The following is a 19538-nucleotide window of genomic DNA, read 5'->3' as shown; positions in this document are numbered from 1 at the left end:
GAGCAACTTATTCACATTTAGAAACCTAATGGAAATTTAAAGTGATGGGACATTGTTTTGAACCAGGCAACCCAAAATGTTTTAGAGCCATATTGAACAAAAAACGCAAAAAACAAATGTCTGGAGCCGCAAAAAATGAAAAGTCTTGTATCAGCCTTAGAATGAAGGCAACACATGCTGCATGTATTTATATTAGTTAGAACTGGAGGAAGATTTTTGTTTTCATTATGCATTTCGAGAAAAAAGTTGAAATATCGAGAAAAAAGTTGAAATGTTGGGAAAAAAGTCGAAATTTCAAGAAAATGTCGAGATTAATGTTGAAGTACAATCTCGAGAAAAAAGACGAAATTTTGAGAAAAAAGTCGAAATGTTGAGAAAAAAGTTGAAATGTCGAGATTAATGTTGAAGTACAATCTCGAGAAAAAAGTCGAAATGTCGAGATAAGGAAGGAAAAAGGAAAAGAGGTCAAACATTTTTGAAAAAGCTCCAGGAGCCACTAGGGCGGCGCTAAAGAGCCGCAGTTTGCCGACTCCTGTTTTGAACTCATCGCTCACAAATATAGAGAAGTTTTTGGTCATGTGTTAAATGTACTAGTTTTTGTAGTTCAGTTCACAGGTCTCTTGAAGTACAGCCTGTTAATTAAATGGTAACTAATTCATCCCACTTTACACCAATAATATCAATTCTACCTTAATCCACTAATGTGGTTTATCCTGCTCCCCGAGCAGCTTCTCCTGGGCCAGACGTGACGCCTGCACCACCACGTACACGAGTCAGGACTCTGTGTTCTGGGACTTGAAACGGTCCAGGAGTCAAGCGTCTGGACCAGGGGTCACCAATCCTGGTCCTCGAGGGCCGGTGTCCTGCATGTTTTAGATGTTTCCCTGCTATAACACACCTGATTCTAATTAATCATCGTCACCAGCTTGTCATCCAGGGCTGCACAATTCTGTTAATGACACAGTCACTTGTATCATGGTGCAATGAAGCAGGGAAACATCTAAAACCTGCAGGGACACCGGCCCTCGAGGACCAGGGTTGAAGACCCCTGGTCTGGACCATCAGGCATTGCACTCAATTCGGGGGGGAAAAAAAGACTGAGATCAGCGATAAATGAGCTTTAAATAAATGTACATAACCATTTAGCTTTTGGTAGGATGCAGAAGTTGCTTTTATTGAAATAAAATCTCAATAGTTGTTAAAAACACCGGTTTACGTAGCTGTATATAATGGCTACGTAACATAATTAAACACTGCTGACTGCTTTCTGATGTGAAAACCAGAGCGTTGGCCACCCTGACCCTAGATCTCATTACTGATGGAATCCAGCTTCTTTAAATGATCTACATCATAGTCCTTTTCATTTAGACTATGTTGAATTACAATTTCAAAGAGTTAAAAAAGAGACTTAATTTGACAGCTTTTTTAAGTTGCTTTTATAAACTGGGCAGAGGTGTATAAAGTACTTGAAAAAAGGAACTAAAAGTAGAAATACCATAACTGAAAAAGACTGGTAAAAGTTAGTCACCCATAAGAAAATTACTTGAGTAAAAGTCTTAAAGTAGCTCACATTAAATGTACTAAGTATCAAAAGTATCTGGTGAAAAAATATACTCAAGTATCAAAAGTAAAAGTACAAGTCCCCCCCCCCCCCCCCCCCCCCCCCCCCCTTCTCCTCCCTTTTCTCTCTTTTGTCCTGCAGGTGGCCGTGGGTGGCTTGTAGCTTGCATTACAGAGCACAAGTCTTTTCCTGACCCTGCACCCCAACCTGGGACTTGCTGATTGGGCCGGAGCTTCGGGAGCTGCGTGCTGGCCTGCGGTCCCCACCCCCGGTCATCCCGTTGCTGCTTCCACCTGCCTGCTGTGCTGTTGCCATCCCTGACCCACCAGTCTGGCCCTCGGCAGGAGGGTCCCCCCTGATGAGCCTGGTCCTGCTCAAGGTTTCTTCCCTCCTAAAGGGGAGTTTTTCCTTGCCACTGTTTGGCTTAAGGTTTTTCTCCCAATAGGGGAGTTTTTACCTGCCATTGTTTATGTAATAACTGCTCGGGGGTCATGTTCTGGGTATGGGTCTCTGTAAAGCGTCTAGAGACAACTCTGTTGTATTAGACGCTATATAAATAAAATTGAAAATTGAAAAAATTGAAAATTGAAAGTATTTTATAGTACGCATGAAAAGAAGCAACACGACCAAAAATGATCCTTCCCTTGTTTTTTTTATTTCACTTTCAGGTGAATGACGTGGTCTTTCTTGCAAAATATAATTCTTTGATTATTTTAATTTGTAACGAGGTGGCAAATGTCAAAGTAACGAAGTAAGAGTATATTTTTTTTACTTTTAAATGTATCAAAGTAAAAGTCCTGATTAAAAAAAAAACGCAAGTAAAGTACAAATCCTCAAAAAAATGACTTAAGGAAGTACATCTACTTCGTTACTATACACCTCTGAAACTGGGGAGCAAAAATTCAGCAACAAAAGAAATGACTGTGCTTTTTCATTGTTCTGTGAAGATATAAAAATAGTCTGTACAGTAATTTTATTATATAATTATAGATTATGAGAGTTTAAATACATAATGCTGGTGGTGAGCTGTCTATCTGCGTGACAGCAATGACCAGTGGACGAGATACAGACATCGCAGCTTGAAATGAAGCTTCAGGTATAAATCTCAGCTCTGCATCCCCACACTGATCCAGCAGGCTGCAGTTTGTTTTTAACAAAACTTTATTGAAAATATACAAACTCAAAGAGGATAATGGACAAATATCAATTTTAATGCAATATGAAAGAAAGGAAAATCAAAATAAAATAGGGGGTTCTTGTAAGGAATACAAAAAACAAGGCGCTCTAAGAATTAAAAGGTGCATATGAATAACAGAATAAATTAAGCATTTAAATTCACATAATGGAGCATAGAAAATGAGAGAAATTATTAAATTAGAATAATAAATAAAGAGCAATGTCTAGACTTATTTTACTTGCATTTTCGTTTTCTAGTCTTTTGAGACATGTGAAAAAAAATCTTAAAATTGTTAATAAAACCCCGGAAGGAGGGTTTACAATTTCTCCATTTGGTTCAACGAATATGGTACTTACCCAGTAACAAAATTATATTAATAATATCAGAAACAGAAAATAATGTGGCTTCATTAAAAAAAGGTGGAACATTATTAATTTTAAGAGATATCCACTTGTGTATATCTGTCCAGAAACAATGAGACAAAGGACATTCATAAAACAAATGATCCAGTGTTTCTTCATCCTTTTTGCAGAAGAAACATTGATCTACCTCAAATTTAAATCTTTTATTATGAAATTCTGCCACAGGATAGACCTTCATAATTCATAATTTTAAAATGTACTTCTTTAACTTTAGGCAAAATAGACCATTAAATAAATTTGGAATGCGCTTTGTTTAATGTGTTTATATTTACTGTGCAAGAATCCTGTCGAATTATCCTTCTGCAAAAATCATGGAACAATCTGGATTAAAAACATTACAAATAAACTTGTGACCACACTTTTTATCAGTCAGAATACATCCTTAATAGATTTGGTAATACATTTGAAGCTGTATTATACAGTCTGCTGTTTTAACGCACAAGGAACCCAGAAGGAGTCCCTGAACAGGCCCCGGGAAGACTAGGGCCGACCCCATCACCTTTATTTATTTATTTTTTTTTAAATTGGCAGAACACCGGTGTTCTGCCAATTTCTGCAAAGTGTAATGCGATTCATGTGCTGTGCGCATGCGTAGAAAGTAGCATTTCTCGGCAGGGAGCAAGGATTGGTAGAACACCGGTGTTCTGCCGAATTCTGCTGCTTTGCCAAAAAATGCTCCCTAATGGTTTTCTACCTTTGTAGAGCTACAATTTTACTGTGTTTTACTCCCTAGCCCACTTCCTTTCCCCCCAAGTGGTCCTTGTCACTTGCCAGGCCGTTATTGTAAATAAGAACGTGTTCTTATGACCTGCCTGGTTAGGCGAATGACTGAATGAATATCAAATAAAGCAATAGAATTGTTTTTTTTTTCTCTTTATCGTATAATGTTCACAAAGTGTAATGCGATTCATGTCATGGGTAGTGTATTTTTGAAGGATCAAATATTCAACATCCCATATTATCAATTTAGCGTGGTAATCAAACTTTGAAAATCGACTGTGCGCATGCGCACAACCACAAAGTAGCATTTCTCGTCAGGGAGCAGAAATTGGCAGAACACCGGCCTCCCTCCACCTGTGAAAGTCGCTGGTTTTTACTTTGAAAGTCCATCACCTGGACACCTGTCAAGTCGCTGGTTTTACTTTGAAAATCCATCACCTGGACACCTGTCAAGTCGCTGGTTTTACTTTGAAAGTCCTCGCCGGAAGCCCGTGTGTCGTCGTCGTCAACGTTAGCAGGAAGTTTCCCGTGTGTCGGTCCGAGACTGCACCGAGACCGAGACCGTCCCGCTGTACCGACCACCGGCGGCTCAGCCTGGACTCGTTCTGCCCAACAGTTAGGAGTTTAGTCGGCGACACGTCCAGTATGTTGGGTGAAGCGGCCCCGGCTCCGGGCCTCGTCTCCCCGCCGCGTCGCCGCCTGAGCCGGCAGAGCCAGTACCCACAGCCCCGGTCCCCGGTCCCGGTCCATGAGGACGGCCGGCGGCTTCAGTAACAGCGACTAGATCCACCCCCATGGCGGACATCTCCGGGGAAGACTGTCCCGGCGGGCTGCAGGGGCTCGGCCCCGGCTCCAGCGCCAACGGCCCGGCCGCCGCCGGCAGCAGTTCCGCTGGCAGCTCCAGCTCCACCGGCCCCGGCAGCTCCGTCCCCCCCCGCCGCCCCCCACAGCAGCCTGAGCGCCGTCATGGCCTCCATGTCCACCGGGGGCCCGGGCCCCCCGCTGCCCGCCCCGGGGCTGGGGGTGGCGGGGGGGAGGCCTGCTGTCCCAGATCCACGCCACGTCCTGGGACCCCACCCTCAGCACCGACTGGGACAACGAGAAGGCCTCGCAGCAGTGCATCCTCAGGATCAAGAGGTAAACCATACCCAGACCCGGTTACAGGTCCATTACAGGGTCAGCAGTGCATCCTCAGGATCAAGAGGTAACACACCAGGGCCCAGACCCGGTTACAGGTTCAGTTACAGTTACAGGGTCAGCAGTGCATCCTGAGGATCAAGAGGTAAACCAGACCCGGTTACAGGTCCACTTACAGGTCCAATTACAGTTACAGGGTCAGCAGGGCATCCTCAGGATCAAGAGGTAACACACCCCCCCAGGCCCCAGGCCCGATTACCGGTTCATTTTCTGGGAAACAAGCTCAGGAAAAAACAGCGAAAATTAAACGGAAAGTTCTCAAAAGTCCCATCAAGTTTTGTCCGAGACCTCTCCAGCCCCGGACAGCTGCAGCTCACCAGGAACTGGATCAGGATAAGCTGAGACACCACCGGGGCAGGTCCAGGTTCCTGCACGGGTTAGGTTAGGTTTAGGAAGCACAACACCTGACCAGGGTTAGGAATAGGGGTGGGACGATACCGGTAACTCACCATTCAATACTGTGGCGATATGTGGCCCGCGATACGATAATATCACCATACACGATATCTACCATATTCCATATATTGTAAGAAATTTCATCAACAATATATCACGATATATGGGACTGAAAAAGAAAAAATACCCATAAAAAGGAAAACGTCTGTAGTTATGCATTTATTCAATGCTAAAACTTCATACAATGTACAAAGAAAGTGCATTTGTATATTTCCTCACTGCCTCCTAGTCTTGTAAATGTAAACACTGTACAGCTGGACAGATTAAAGTGCATGAACAATAGTGCAGTGACAACCGTGTAAATCCATTATCCATATCGATATTTGCCGTCAGTTTATCGATTATCTATTGCGACAGAGAGCGCAACAATATATTCTCATCTCATCTTCTTCCGCTTATCTGTTCCCGGGTCGCGGGGCAGCAGCCTCAGCAGGGATGCCCAGACTTCCTTCACCCCAGACACTTCCTCCAGCTCGATTTTTTATTTTTTTTTGCCCCACCACTATATCATGCACAACGTTTTCCGGCCGAATATACACTTCTTTCAAACCACAAAGGCGGGAGAGAAATGCACATGGTGGTCATCGATCCAGTCGTATTTATACTAAAAAGGGAGGTGTTCTTTGTACGTGAACCAACAAATCGTGAACTTGTTTTGTTTCAAAGACACAGGTTCCTGACTGAATGTGTCAAAGAGAGAGGTTGAGGTTTTCTCAAACAAACCTGTAAAAAAAAAAAAAAAAAAAAAAAATTAAATTCAGAAGAACTCACAGAGTTTCTGTCCAACAACTCTAGAGTTTCCAGCGTTTCCGGCTCACGTTTAACCAGAAAATGTACGAGCTTAAAGACAAAGTAGAGCTCAGGTTCTCTGCAGTTGGGTGGTGAGGTTTAGGAAACTAAACCATTTGACTGGGTTGAGGAAAAGCGCTAATGTTGATTCATTAAAAACAAGAGGCTTTTATTTCAGAGATACTTCCATGAAACAACAGGCGGATGAAGTGAAAGTAAAACACGGCAGCGATGGAACAACAATGAAAACGAGTCTCATCAAAACAAGGAAATGAAGTCTGAGTTCAAGTTTGATTAAACTTGGAAGTGATGAAGGGCTCGGTCCTAATGTAGATTTATCTGAAATTCCTGCTGTTAACTCCACACCCCGACCCTCCCGAAGAGCACTTGAATGCACCGTAAAGACAACGGATAAAGTTTGGTCTTAAGGAGGCGAAACATGCAACGACCAAAATGATGTCTGCAGGAAGTTGAGTCATTTTTGGTTCAGTCTTGATTTTCTAACGCGGTTTCATTTAATTTGTTTTAATGTTCCATAAATGGTTATTTATACAGAAGTCTTCATAGATAGAAGTCATAAGGTTATTGACAATAGAGGGAATGTGCATGACGTCACAGATGTGACTTCACAGCGGGTTACGCCCACTTAGTGTCAGAAAGACTGAGTGTCAGAAAGACTGAGTGTCAGCGTAAACTTTCAGTTTGAGCAACTGGAAAACATCTAAAATGGGAAAGAGCTGTTGTGCGATCGACTGTACTCATAGATTTAGCAAGAAATCATAGTTATAGTTTTACAGACTGATGAAAAATAAGCTTAAGAGAAACAAATGGATCACTGCAATTCACAGAAACAACTGGATTCCAGGCACCGAAACTTGGATTTGTGGTTCCCATTTTGTATCAGGTAATGTTGGATTTTTGGGTAGCTAACGTTAAACGGTCAAATCATAAAGTTCGGTGTCCTCATCACTTTAATTTCTACAACAAATCCTGCCTTGAAGTCGGACCAAGCGTCAAGACTTTTGTATCTTCAAGCTTTGCTTCGTGTATTTTCCCCGGCGTAGAAATGATGTACATATAAATATCAGGAAACTGGATTCGTGGCCAAATATTAATGTCCATGGACCACTGGTTCTTGGTAACTGTACCAAATATTAATGTCCATGGACCACTGGTTCTTGGGGTAACTGTACCAAATATTAATGTCCATGGACCACTGGTTCTTGGGGTAACTGTACTATACTATACGGGTCACTGTCAAGTCCAACTGCCTTTAATTTAAGCCGATAATCGGCTGTTACCCATCTTTTCCACAGTTTCCCTGACTAGATGCAGCCGTTTTTTGCCACTCAGTGTGAGTAAAGGCTGAATTATGCTTCTGCGTCAAAACGACGCCGTGTCTACGGCGTGTGGTTTTTGTACACGCAGAGGACACGCCGACACATGCGCCGTCAGTGACGTGCACCTCCTGAAAATTGTAACTACGCGTCGAGGAGACGCGGACCACACGCAGACAGAGGGGGCTGTGATTGGTTCGTTTGAAAGCGAAGCATTTCCGGTTTGAAGCAGTAGTGAACTTCCAGGGCTTTTTTCTTCGTTTATGTGTGATTTTTTTTGTTTTTGTTTTTTGCACAATAGTTGTCCTTATTTCTTTGATTTACTGTGACCGGAAAAAGTCGGATAAACCATTCAGAAAAAGATCGCTAACTAGTGGCCGCGGGGGGTACTGCACCGCGACCAAATGGAGAGACGGAGAACTCTGAACGATTCGTGACGGCGTCACGGGTGTGCCGTGTGCTCTGCGTGTGTGTGACGCAGAAGCATACCCGCACCTTAAGGGGGCTGGTCCAGTGGGAAAGTGACGTCAATGCAGACCCTCTATAAAAGCAGAGACAAAAACACCAGCAAAAACAAAGATAAGACTGTAACATCCTCTGCTAATTAAAAATTTGACTTAAGTCTTCAGGACTGAATGAAATGTCTTCAGCTGCTTTGAGAGTAATCAGCTCACTGCAGCATATAAAAAGGTAAAAAAGTTGGTTTGGTCTGTCATCGAACAAGTGAGCCCAGCTCCCGTGTGACTGGAGTGGTTCAGGTCCTGGTGCTGGCGTCAGCAGTACCGCTGATGGTGAGAGCACCAGGACCCGTGAGTTTACAGAGCTGGGTCCAGGACACAGTTGTGAAGAGAGTTCAGGTTTTCCAGTGTTTTCCTGCTTCCAGGAGGCTGATCTCCCCCCTCTGTGTCTGCAGGGACATCATGTCCATCTACAAGGAGCCCCCACCAGGGATGTTTGTGGTTCCTGATCCTCAAGACATGACCAAGGTAAAGCGCCATCAGCAGTCAGCATTTATGTTCTTCAGGAGTCTCTGGAAAACTATTTTTTTTCTCCTTTTTTCTTTTTAATGTTGGGTTCTTTTTAATGTGTCTGATTCAGATATGAACCTCCTGGTAACTAGGGCTGCAACTAACGACTATTTTAATAGTCGACTAGTCATCGACTATTGAAACGATTAGTCGACTACGATTAGTCGAATAATTGGTAATTTTTTTAAATTTAGTATGCGGTTTCTTTAAAGGAGCTTGAGGCTGGATTTATAAAAAAAAATTGTATACGTTTTAATTTTTCTAGTAATAATGTCAGATGAAGCGTTCCAAACCAAAAAGAATGAGCCCTCTAGTATATCTGTCCGTTGCCTTGAACAGGCTGTGTGCTGCAAAATGTGCTGCAAGGCTGGGGCCGCTTTTCCCGCGCTGGGCTGCGGATGTGACGTCACATGACGCTGCATGCACGTTCTCCCCGTTCTCCCCGTTCTCCCGTGCCGGCTTCACTGTTGGCTGCAGTACCCCCGACGGCCGTCGTGGCGAATGGTGGCGCTAGAGAGTCTCATTTCTTAAAAGGAGCCTCATGCTCCTTTTAATTATGTGGGTAATGATAATAAACACAAGAAAGATGGGCACTAGAGCCCTAATATAGCGGGACTGTTTTCTTCATCCTGCTCCCGCCCGCATCTGCTAAACTCTGAGAATTCCTGCCCGCACAGCGCACAATAATAGAGATGCATTGAAATGTCCAGACAAATCTATCTGATTTAATGTTAACATGATCATTGTGGAGTTTGATGGATAATTGAGAGTTCATAGGTCACCTGACCCAAAGTTAGATGCAAATCCATCATTATCATCGTCGCACAAGCTTTTTACGCCTTTCGCGCAGCATCAATTATGTGATTGAGGTTATAGCAACGAGAGTAGCTGTGAGTGGCTCAAATAACACTAATAAATAACATGAAATAAACAAAGTTAACGAATGAAACAAATTAATTTAACAAATGAAAATAGGCTTAAAGGTGACCTATTATGGCATTTAATGTATATTTTAAACAGGCCTTGAATGTCTTAAAAACAATCTAAAGCTTGTTTTTTCTACATAAATCATAAATCCAGCCTGTGGGCCCTGTCACTAGTTTTACCGCTTCTAACCTCTTTTTCTGCGCCTCATTTTTAGGGAAGGGGGGGGTATGATAATGAGGCTGTGTGCTGATTGGCTCCCTGAATGACGTGTAGCAGGGGAGGAGCATAAACCTCTCTCCGCCAGAGCAGCCCGGGCCTGTAAATTATCACAACACTGAATTTTCACAAATGGAAACTTTATTGTTAGAAAAATAAAATATGAGTTGTATATAAATAACATTTATGCACTATTTCAGCCGGATCTGCCCGGCGGATGCTGAACGCTGGCCCCGGAGCCACGCCGGGCGCCCAGCTCGGCTCCGCGGCGCTCCGCGGAGCCGAGCTGGGTGCCCGGCGTGGCTCCGGGGCGCATCGCCCGTTACCGGGGATCAAACCGACAGATTTCGCTGAAAATCTCGTAGGGTGAAACTGGTCCAGCCTGGGACAGACCCCCGAAGACCCAGCTCTCAAACCACCCGGGAACCTGGATGATTTAACCGGATCCGCTCCGCCGCGGCGCCGTGTCCGACTGGCTGAAGGAAGGACCGCTCCAGCAGCGGAGAGAGCTGGTTGTGGGCGTGGTTTCAGCAGCGGAGGCTGAACCTCTAGAAACCTGCTCCCGTCGTGACGTCACGACGGGAGCAGATTCTAATCGGCTCAAAAAAAACCACGTGACACTGGGGGACTCTGTCCGGCGGGGGTCAGAGACCCTGCAGAATTTCATGGTATTTTGTCTCCCCTGTGCTGGCAGGGTGAGGGGAGACCACTTTATATATGTTAAAACAAGAAAAAACCTGTTTTTCATAATAGGTCACCTTTAATATCTTACCAAGGCGAGTCCGTTTCGTTCAACACTCCGACGTGCTTTCTCTTCAAATGCATTACCGACGTGCTCCCGTGAAAAGCAAGGTCTCTTTATTCGCCGTATCGAGGCTAAAATGCTTCCAAACTTTTGAAGTTTTATTACCCGCAGCTGCTGAGACGCTATCGTGCTGCACGACTCTCAGCAGAGATTGTATTGAAGTGAGACGCCTCACTCCGTTGGAAAAACACGTCTGGCAACAATTGTCGACAATGGAATTCATTGTCGACAATTTTGATTATCGATTTTTGTCGACAACGTTGACGAATCGTTGCAGCCCTACTGGTAACTGATATGGTTTCTGAGGGGCAGGCAGTTGTTTATGGTCAAACGCTTCAGATGAACCGATCACCATCAGCTCATCTACAACGTCTGCACAAGTGTGATCCTGATGGATTTATCTGATCCGGTGTGTTGGAGCAGGAAATATGTAAAACACGTAGAACTGTCCTCCGGGAGCTGGAATCAGGGGCCGCTGCTCCTCCTGGAATCTCCCGGGAAGGTACAGGTCCTCCGACCGCGTGTTCTTCACTACCTTTCCAGCTGCATAACCTGCACCAAACTTCTGTTTTGGTAAAAAAAAAACGAGCGGGCCGACCACAGACATTGGTGATGCACTAGAGGCCCGACTGGCCGCCTCGGTGCCGGTTCTGGATCAGACGGCTTGTTTATGAAAGGTCTGTTTAGCTATCCTACTGGAACTCAGACTTGAGTCACGTTCAGCCTCCGTCCAGTACGTGTCTTTATAGGTCCTTTTAAGATGATTGCTGTGTAAATTACACAGGCGGCCGCCCATGCAGACTGAAAACGGGCTAAAGTTCTGCTGCTCCAGGCAGGGAGAAGGAGCTGGAGTTGACTTTAAACCACTGAAACCTGCAGAGTAACAACAGTCCTGTAGGTCTTCTCTGGATTCCTCCTTGTCAGGACGGCGACTTGCCGCCATGGAAGATAAGAGAACGATGGTGATGATGGTATAAAGTCCTCAGGCTTGGTGCTGCTGCTCTGAAACATTCAGAGACCCAAAAGCTGCTCCAGTGTTTCCAGTTTTCTTATGCGTAAAGAGTAGGGTTGTCCTGATCAGGATTTGTTAACTCCCGATCACTTGAGTTTGAATATCTGCCCATCACGATTTTTCCCGATGGGATCACTTTTTTTTTTTGGCTCCCGATACATTTCCGATACTTTTTCCCGATCAGATACATTTTTGCAATGGAAAAAAAGGACTAAAACTCAAATTAACCCAAGTTTCTTTTATTGTCCTTTGGAGAACAACATGGATATATATTTCAACAAAGCTTATCACAAAATGTAAAAACATGAAATTGTAAACTAAAACAAAAAGTGCAGAATAGTGCAATAACAAAAATAAATAAATTTAACTTCAAAAGAGGTAGTTGAATGACATCCAGTCAAACTCACAAACTAAAAGTCACTCACAAATTAAAATACGTTTTGGGTTAACCTTAGTGCAACATTCTGAATGGATGAAATGAATAGCAGCGGCTTAATGCAACATGAACAGATATAAAATGTCACAATTCAAACATGTAAACCATGTTAGTTTCGCTTACTTCGTCACTTCCGGCTGGCGGAAGGAAGTGACGCCGCCGGCCGGAAACGATGTTAAATGCAACAATATATAAAACGATTTAATATATATTAAAAACATTAATAACTAGGTTTGTCCCGATACTTTTTTGGCCGATACCGATGTTTTGAAAATGCAGTGATCGGGCATTTTCAACACTAGTAAAGAGATGACTAATGTCCCGTTGAGGACGTGATTGGACAGCCGTCCTGCTGCTGCGACTACATGTAAATGTTGTTCACTGTTCGTCTCACATCATTCTGGGTTATGTCCTGCTGCAGATCCACGCCCTGATCACGGGCCCCTTCGACACGCCGTACGAGGGCGGTTTCTTCCTCTTCCTGTTCCGCTGCCCCCCCGACTACCCCATCCACCCTCCCCGGGTGAAGCTCATCACTACGGGACACAACACGGTCCGCTTCAACCCCAACTTCTACCGCAACGGCAAAGTCTGCCTCAGCATCCTGGGGTAAGTGCGGGCCTCGTTCCCAGCCGGATGTGCTACACCGACAGGTTCTGGATCTGCTGCTTGTGTCTGCAGGACATGGACCGGTCCGGCGTGGAGTCCAGCCCAGAGCATCTCCTCGGTCCTCATATCCATCCAGTCCCTGATGACGGAGAACCCCTACCACAACGAGCCGGGCTTCGAGCAGGTAACGCTGTCGTAGGGTCCGAGCCGGAGACAAAGGGCCAGTCCCAATCCCCCCCTACTTTCTACCACTAGCCCTAAAAATGAGTAGGGTCCTTGTAATGTTCCCTAGGGATTGGGACACCACTTGCTACGTCACTGTGTGGTTTACGTTCGGGTACGTAAGCGACTGCGTAGTTACGTTTGCACAAACGTCACACCATATCAGGAAGCCCAGAGATAAAAGCTGTTTTAATTTCAGCTGTAGCGCTGTTAATATGCCACTTTATTAAGTTTTAATATTTTTTCAGGCGTAAATGTAACCGTTAAGATCCCCAACCTGGGCTCAGTTTATCCAAATAACGCCTGTTAAGAAATTCGCTCCGATGTTTTCGGAGATGAGAAGAGCCGCCGGCGATTTATGGTTCTACGTTAAATCGCGGTGACGCGCAGCGACGCTGCGTAACCTACGCCGCAGGGCAGGGGTCACCAATCCTGGTCCTCGAGGGCCGGTGTCCTGCATGTTTTAGATGTTTCCCTGCTTTAACACACCTGATTCTAATTAATCATCGTCATCAGCTTGTCATCCAGGGCTGCACAATTCTGTTAATGACACAGTCACTTGTATCATGGTGCAATGAAGCAGGGAAACATCTAAAACCTGCAGGGACACCGGCCCTCGAGGACCAGGGTTGGTGACCCCTGCCGTAGGCTCTGCGTTGGTGTAACGCGGAACCATAAATCAGCCTTTATTCTGGCAAGATCTGAAAAGACTTCGCAACAACGAGCAAGCGAGTGATTATGTACATTCACTGAGTGAATATTATTCACTCAGCGGCCGAGATGAGTTTCCTCCGCAGGGCGGCTGGACGCTCCCTTAGAGATAGGGTGAGGAGTTTGGTCACCCGGGGGGAGCTCGGAGTCGAGCCGCTACTCCTCCACATTGAGAGGAGTCAGCTGAGGTGGCTTGGGCATCTGTACCAGATCCTCCTGGACGCCTCCCTAGGGAGGTGTTCCAGGCATGTCCCACCGGGAGGAGACCCCGGGGAAGACCCAGGACACGCTGGAGAGACTATGTCTCTCGGCTGGCCTGGGAACGCCTCGGACTCCCCCCGGAAGAGCTGGAGGAGGTGTCTGGGGTGAGGGAAGTCTGGGCATCCCTGCTGAGGCTGCTGCCCCCGCGACCCGGGAACGGATAAAGCGGGAGAAGATGACTGACATGACACTGAGTGAATATTATGAAAGTAAAATATATATTTCTCGCTAGAAATGTAATCAAAACGCATTTTTATGCAGAAACTAACTCAAAATATTGATTTTATTCACTAAAAATACTTGTCAGCTATGTTTTTTTTGTTTGATTCAGTCTGCAAATGATGACGTAAAGCATTCTGGTAAATTTCTCTGGCCCTCGGTCGGTGAGTCAGCATCTAAAATCCCTCGCTGTGAAGGGTTAGATTGATACACACTAGCCCTCGTTTTCTCCACTAGCCCTACATGCAAAGAGGAATTGGGACACCACTACCCTCACGGGAACGCGCAAAATTTAGGGCTAGGAATGAAAAGTAGGACTAGGGGGGGGATTGGGACTGGCCCTTAATCATTCAGACCAACAACTGTGCACCTTCGCATGCATTGGTATAGAAAGTCACCTAGCATGGTGTTTCTGGATAGGGGGCACAAAGGAACCCCCTGGGAGCCGGTACCTTACCTGGGAGTGGTCAGGTGTTCCTACTATCACCTGTGCTGTAACTGTAACTGTAACTGTGATCTGTGTCTGCAGGAGCGCCACCCAGGAGACAGCAAGAACTACAACGAGTGTATCCGCCATGAGACCATGAGGGTGGCGGTGTGCGACATGCTGGAGGGAAAGGTCCCCTGCCCTGAAGCTCTGTGGTCAGATAACCTGTCCTCCTTCTCCCTTCTGTTGTTTCCTGTCCTCTCTTCCCGTGCTCCTGCTCATCAGCGTGCACGTGTGTGTTTCAGGAGTGTGATGGAGAAATCCTTCCTGGAATATTACGATTTCTACGAGGGAGTGTGTAAGGAACGTCTGCACCTGCAGGGTCAGAACATGCAGGTGACTCGCTTCACTTTTTATCCTTTCCTGTCCATTTAAACTAGTCTTCAACATGTCCTTTAACACGTGTTTAGTTTCAAACACTGCTCACAAAAAGGTACAACTCTGTGTACAATGTAAATAGAAAGAGATGCTATGGTTTACAAACCTCATAAACACAGCTGTCGTATCAAATGCTGAAGTCACATTTCACCATTTCATGAAAAACTCATTGTGAATTTGACGGCAGTTCATTTTTTTTTGTGTACAAACATAATACAGTCGGCAGTGTTTGACGAATGCAACCTGAGATGAACAACATGCAGCGTCAGGACGTCCCCGGCACAGATCCGTTCATAGGCTTGTGTCAGGAAGGACATCCAACATAAAACCTAAACCAAACTAAACATGTGAATAACAACACCCCACATTTGTTGCGAAATCTTTTCAGATCTCGCCAGAATAAAAGCTGATTTGTGGTTCCGCGTTACACCGACGCAGAGCCTACGGCGTAGGGTCTGCGTCGGTGTAACACGGAACCATAAATCAGCCTTTACACCGTGTCATAACTGCATGCGATGCGAGCGAGCGTCAGCGACTAAATCAATTCCATTGCTTTATTTTCTATTGGACTGTCCTAACTGGCCACAGCGACGCAGCGCCGTTTTGAGCTGAACATTTGTCGGACGCCCTGCTTCTATTTTCTTCCTGCCGCTCGCGTTGAAAGCCGGTTGAAAGCGCTGTAAGAAACGGTCATGGATGAGGAACGGCTGATCCAGTTAGTTGAAATGAGAAGTTATCTCTATGATTCCTGCTCATTTCACTACAAAAACCTCAATAAAGTGGCAGCTGCTGGAGGGAGATGGACAGAGAGACGATGTCACGCAGTGCTACGATAGTCGGACGCTCATGCAGTTACACAGTTTTATAGTTGTGGGCGTGGTTTGCATTTTGGTTACGTAACGAAAATGCGCAGAATCTTATTGTCTCGTAGATCCACATCACACTGGACGGCTCATCCAGGCGGCTGTACAGACACTGCAGAATTTGGTTTCTTTCCTCCTTCTCTGAGTTGGCAGGCTGAGGGGAGACCACTTTATATATGTTAAAGCAGGAAAAATCCTGTTTTTCAGAATAGGTCCCCTTTACCTCAGTCAAGCCCAGATCCTAGTGGTCAGTAGAGGAACTGCAGGACCAATGTCCTGCAGGACACAGACGTTGCTGTGTGACCTCAGTTCTTCTCTGAAGGTTTAACCCAGATGGTTTTCTCTCCCCAGGACCCGTTTGGGGAGAAGCGGGGGCGTTTCGACTACCAGGGCCTGCTGGCTCGCCTCAGCGCCACCCACAGACGGATCCGGGAGAAGAACCTGGCGGAGGACGAGCAGAACCAGGACGACACAGACTCGGACACCAGCTCCTCGGAGACGGACCCGGACAGTCAGGGCAGCTCCCAGCCCTGACCAGACGGTGCTGGGCTCAGAGCCGGGCCCAGAACCTCCAGTTTATCTCCTCCTGCTGCTGATCTTCCTGCTTCAGATGAACAAAAGAGGTTCTGCGGTCTGGATTCACTCGTCAGATCCTGGTGAATCTGACCCATTTTATTTGTGTATTTAGGTTGGTTTCCAGACGAGATGAAGCTGCAGTTACTAGAGGATTAAAACTGAACTCTTGGACACGAAACGGGACGACGGAGGAGGTTCTGTCCCGTCCCAACAGACCTGAACATGAGGGATAGGGGTTTCCTGAGGAACGGTGGCAGGATGCAGGGATTCTGGCTTGAAATCTAACAGACATTTGAACAAGGATTTCAGTTGGACTAACCAGTCTGAGTCTGGACCTGGACACCAGACCAGTTTCTGAGGACGATTCTGTACCACACAGCTCAAGTATTAGACTGCAGTGAACGTGTTGGAACCTGCTGCTTCTGTCACCAAACAAGCAGACAGACCACTGGTCTTCCTCCTCCCCCCAGACCTCCAGGAGGGTCATACCTCCGGGGTGGAGGTCTGACCCTCCTGGAGGTCTGGGCTGGAACATGAACACTGCCAGCAGCAGCACAGTCGCTGCTGCGGTAACAACGACCTCACCATTCTGAACATCTGCAGGTCTTACCGGAAACACTTCCAGGTTTATTACAGTTTAATAAATAGCTATTTTAGCTGCAGAACAGCTGATATCAGGCTCAGATCTCCACGTCTCCATGTCGATTATACCGTCGTTAAGGCAACTCTGGTTTCATGTGCAGTGACGTCACTTACAGGTTGGCGTCTCTTTACAGGACGGTGACAGGTTGACAGGAAGTGGCTCCGCCCAACCCTGCTTAAATCACAAAAGGGCAAATGGGTGGAGCAGGCGAGCCTGGAACCAGCCGGGACATTTATCTGTCTTAGCTTGGATACGTAGCTTATGCCGACCTAATGAGTACCGCCAGAAATGAAAGGAAGACCAGCAGAACTCTGTTGGAGCCCAAGGGCTTTCAAGTTTCTTATTTCTGTGTCAAACTCTGGGTTAGAACTGGATGTAGCTCCTCTGGTGATGATCGTGTGGTCCGGGCTCAGCCAATTGGGGAAGAGTCCTTGAAGTCCAAATCTGGACATGGGTACACTGCAAAACTCAAAATCTTACCAAGAATATTTGTCTTATTTCTAGTTAAAATGTCTCATTTTTAGTAAAAAAAATCTCATTACACTTAAAACAAGAGCCATTACCAGAAAAATAACTTATTTGACAATTTCCACCTGTTTCAAGTAAATTTTCACTTGAAATAAGTAGAAAAATCTGCCAGTAGAACAAGATTTATCTTCTCATTACAAGCAAAGAAATCTTGTTCCACTGGCAGATCTTTCTACTTATTTTAAGTGAAAATTTACTTGAAACAGTGAAAATTGTCAAATAACAAGTTATTTTTCTGGTAATGAGTCTTGTTTTAATTGTAATGAGATTTGTTTGACTAAAAATGAGACATTTTAACTAGAAATAAGACAAATATTCTTGTTAAGATTTAGGGTTTTTGCAGCTGCACAAATGTCTTCATCTGTGGAGAATCTCAGTTCTGATTCTGGTCTTTGGACCCCAGCAGCTTGAGTGTTAACCCAAACAGGAGCTGCCACGGTTCAGTTTTCTGTTTTTGAGGACCAAATGGACCAGAGTTCTGTCAGACTGCAACAAAGGTTTTACTTAAAAAAAAAAAGAAATGGTACTTATCTGGATGTAGCCTTAGATTTGAGTATTAAATGTGCTGTTTTTCTGGTCTTGTCGAAGCCCGTTTCTGCAGCAGATGTTTGATTCCTGCAGGGACAGTTTCTGAAATCATCAGCTCATCTATGCACACTCAGACCCGGGGGTCTGGGATCGGAACCCGGGATCAGACCGAGCGCGCTCAGTAGCAGGATTTTGTTTGAATCATTTTGTCAGAAACTTTCAGCTCCAACTAATTTCCTGGTAATTACATTACGATGCGTTTACTAGCCAGACAAAAGTTGGGTTTCTGATGTCTACTGACGTGATTTAATAAAAAAATAACCAAAAAAAAATCAGACTTATTGATACTAATATTGATTAATCAAAACTGACCAGCAGATTCTGCAAAAAGGTCAGTAGTTTATTTTCTGCTCCAGATTCATACACTGATTCCCCAAATGTTTGGAACTCATCACTGAAAACATGATGCAATTATCATCTATTTCTCTGAACGTCCTCTTTAGCCATCATCACCGAACTGATCATGATCAGAGAGTGTTGGAGATGATAACTCACATTGATCCTGCAGATCAATGGGGTCCAGCTTTCTCCCGGGTCGGACTTGGACCGCAGCAGACAGGAAGTCAGGCCGATGTGGAATCCCTGTCACCTCAGTGTTTCCCCAGAGTTCCTGCTCATAGCAGCATCATCCATACGGCTGTCACATGTAGAAGTGATACAGAAGCTCATTCCATGTCAGGTTGTGGAGTTGGACAGGTTTTTTGTGGTTCTGGTGGCTTTGTGAAGTCTGGATGAGTCAGACACAATTCTCCAGATCTTCAACATGTTTGTGTTGTACAGATACGTCAGAATAAACCGTCTCTGAATCCTGATTTTCGTCGACTGTTTGATTCTTTCATGCAAGAGACAAAAAAAAGCATCTGAGAAACCTGAAACCTGCAGCTGAAGTTTTAGTCTGACCCGGTCAGAACCAATGAAGTTGCTCTGACAAACACGTGTCAGTTATTGTAAGAGACCACAAAGATGGTGATGGGCAACACAACAATAAAGAACAGTTTTCTGAACTTATCAATATGACTCTGTCCTTCACAGGATAAGTAAAATGGATCACTGCAAAAACTAAAAATCTTAACAAGAATATTTGTCTTATTTCTAGTTAAAATGTCTCATTTTAGTAAAAAAAATCTCATTACACTTAAAACAAGACTCATCATTGGAAAAAACAACAATTTTCACCTGTTTCAAGTAGATTTTCACTTGAAATAAGTAGAAAAATCTGCCAGTGGAACCAGATTTTTTTGCTTGTAATGAGAAGATAAATCTTGTTCCACTGGCAGATTTTCCTACTTATTTCAGGTGAAAATTTACTTGAAACAGGTGAAAATTGTCAAATAAGTTATTTTTCTGGTGATGACTCTAAATGTTGAAAT

General features: G+C 44.9%; 1 protein-coding gene across 1 annotated transcript; it reads left to right on the top strand.

Moving 5' to 3' along the window:
• Positions 1-4362: 4362 nt before the first annotated feature.
• On the top strand, positions 4363-17587 carry ube2z (ubiquitin-conjugating enzyme E2Z). Its single transcript, XM_061711174.1, is given in 8 exon segments — positions 4363-4908; positions 4910-5017; positions 8573-8645; positions 12505-12692; positions 12765-12876; positions 14635-14747; positions 14838-14928; positions 16185-17587. Coding segments are annotated over 8 exon segments (930 nt in total). The 5' UTR covers positions 4363-4846; the 3' UTR covers positions 16368-17587.
• The last annotated feature ends 1951 nt before the right edge of the window (positions 17588-19538 follow it).

The sequence above is a fragment of the Cololabis saira genome, chromosome 21 (assembly GCF_033807715.1).
Source record: "Cololabis saira isolate AMF1-May2022 chromosome 21, fColSai1.1, whole genome shotgun sequence".
NCBI lineage: Eukaryota > Metazoa > Chordata > Actinopteri > Beloniformes > Belonidae > Cololabis > Cololabis saira.
The sequence above is the reverse complement of the archived record's forward strand: the minus strand, read 5'-3'. Positions and strand labels throughout refer to the sequence as shown.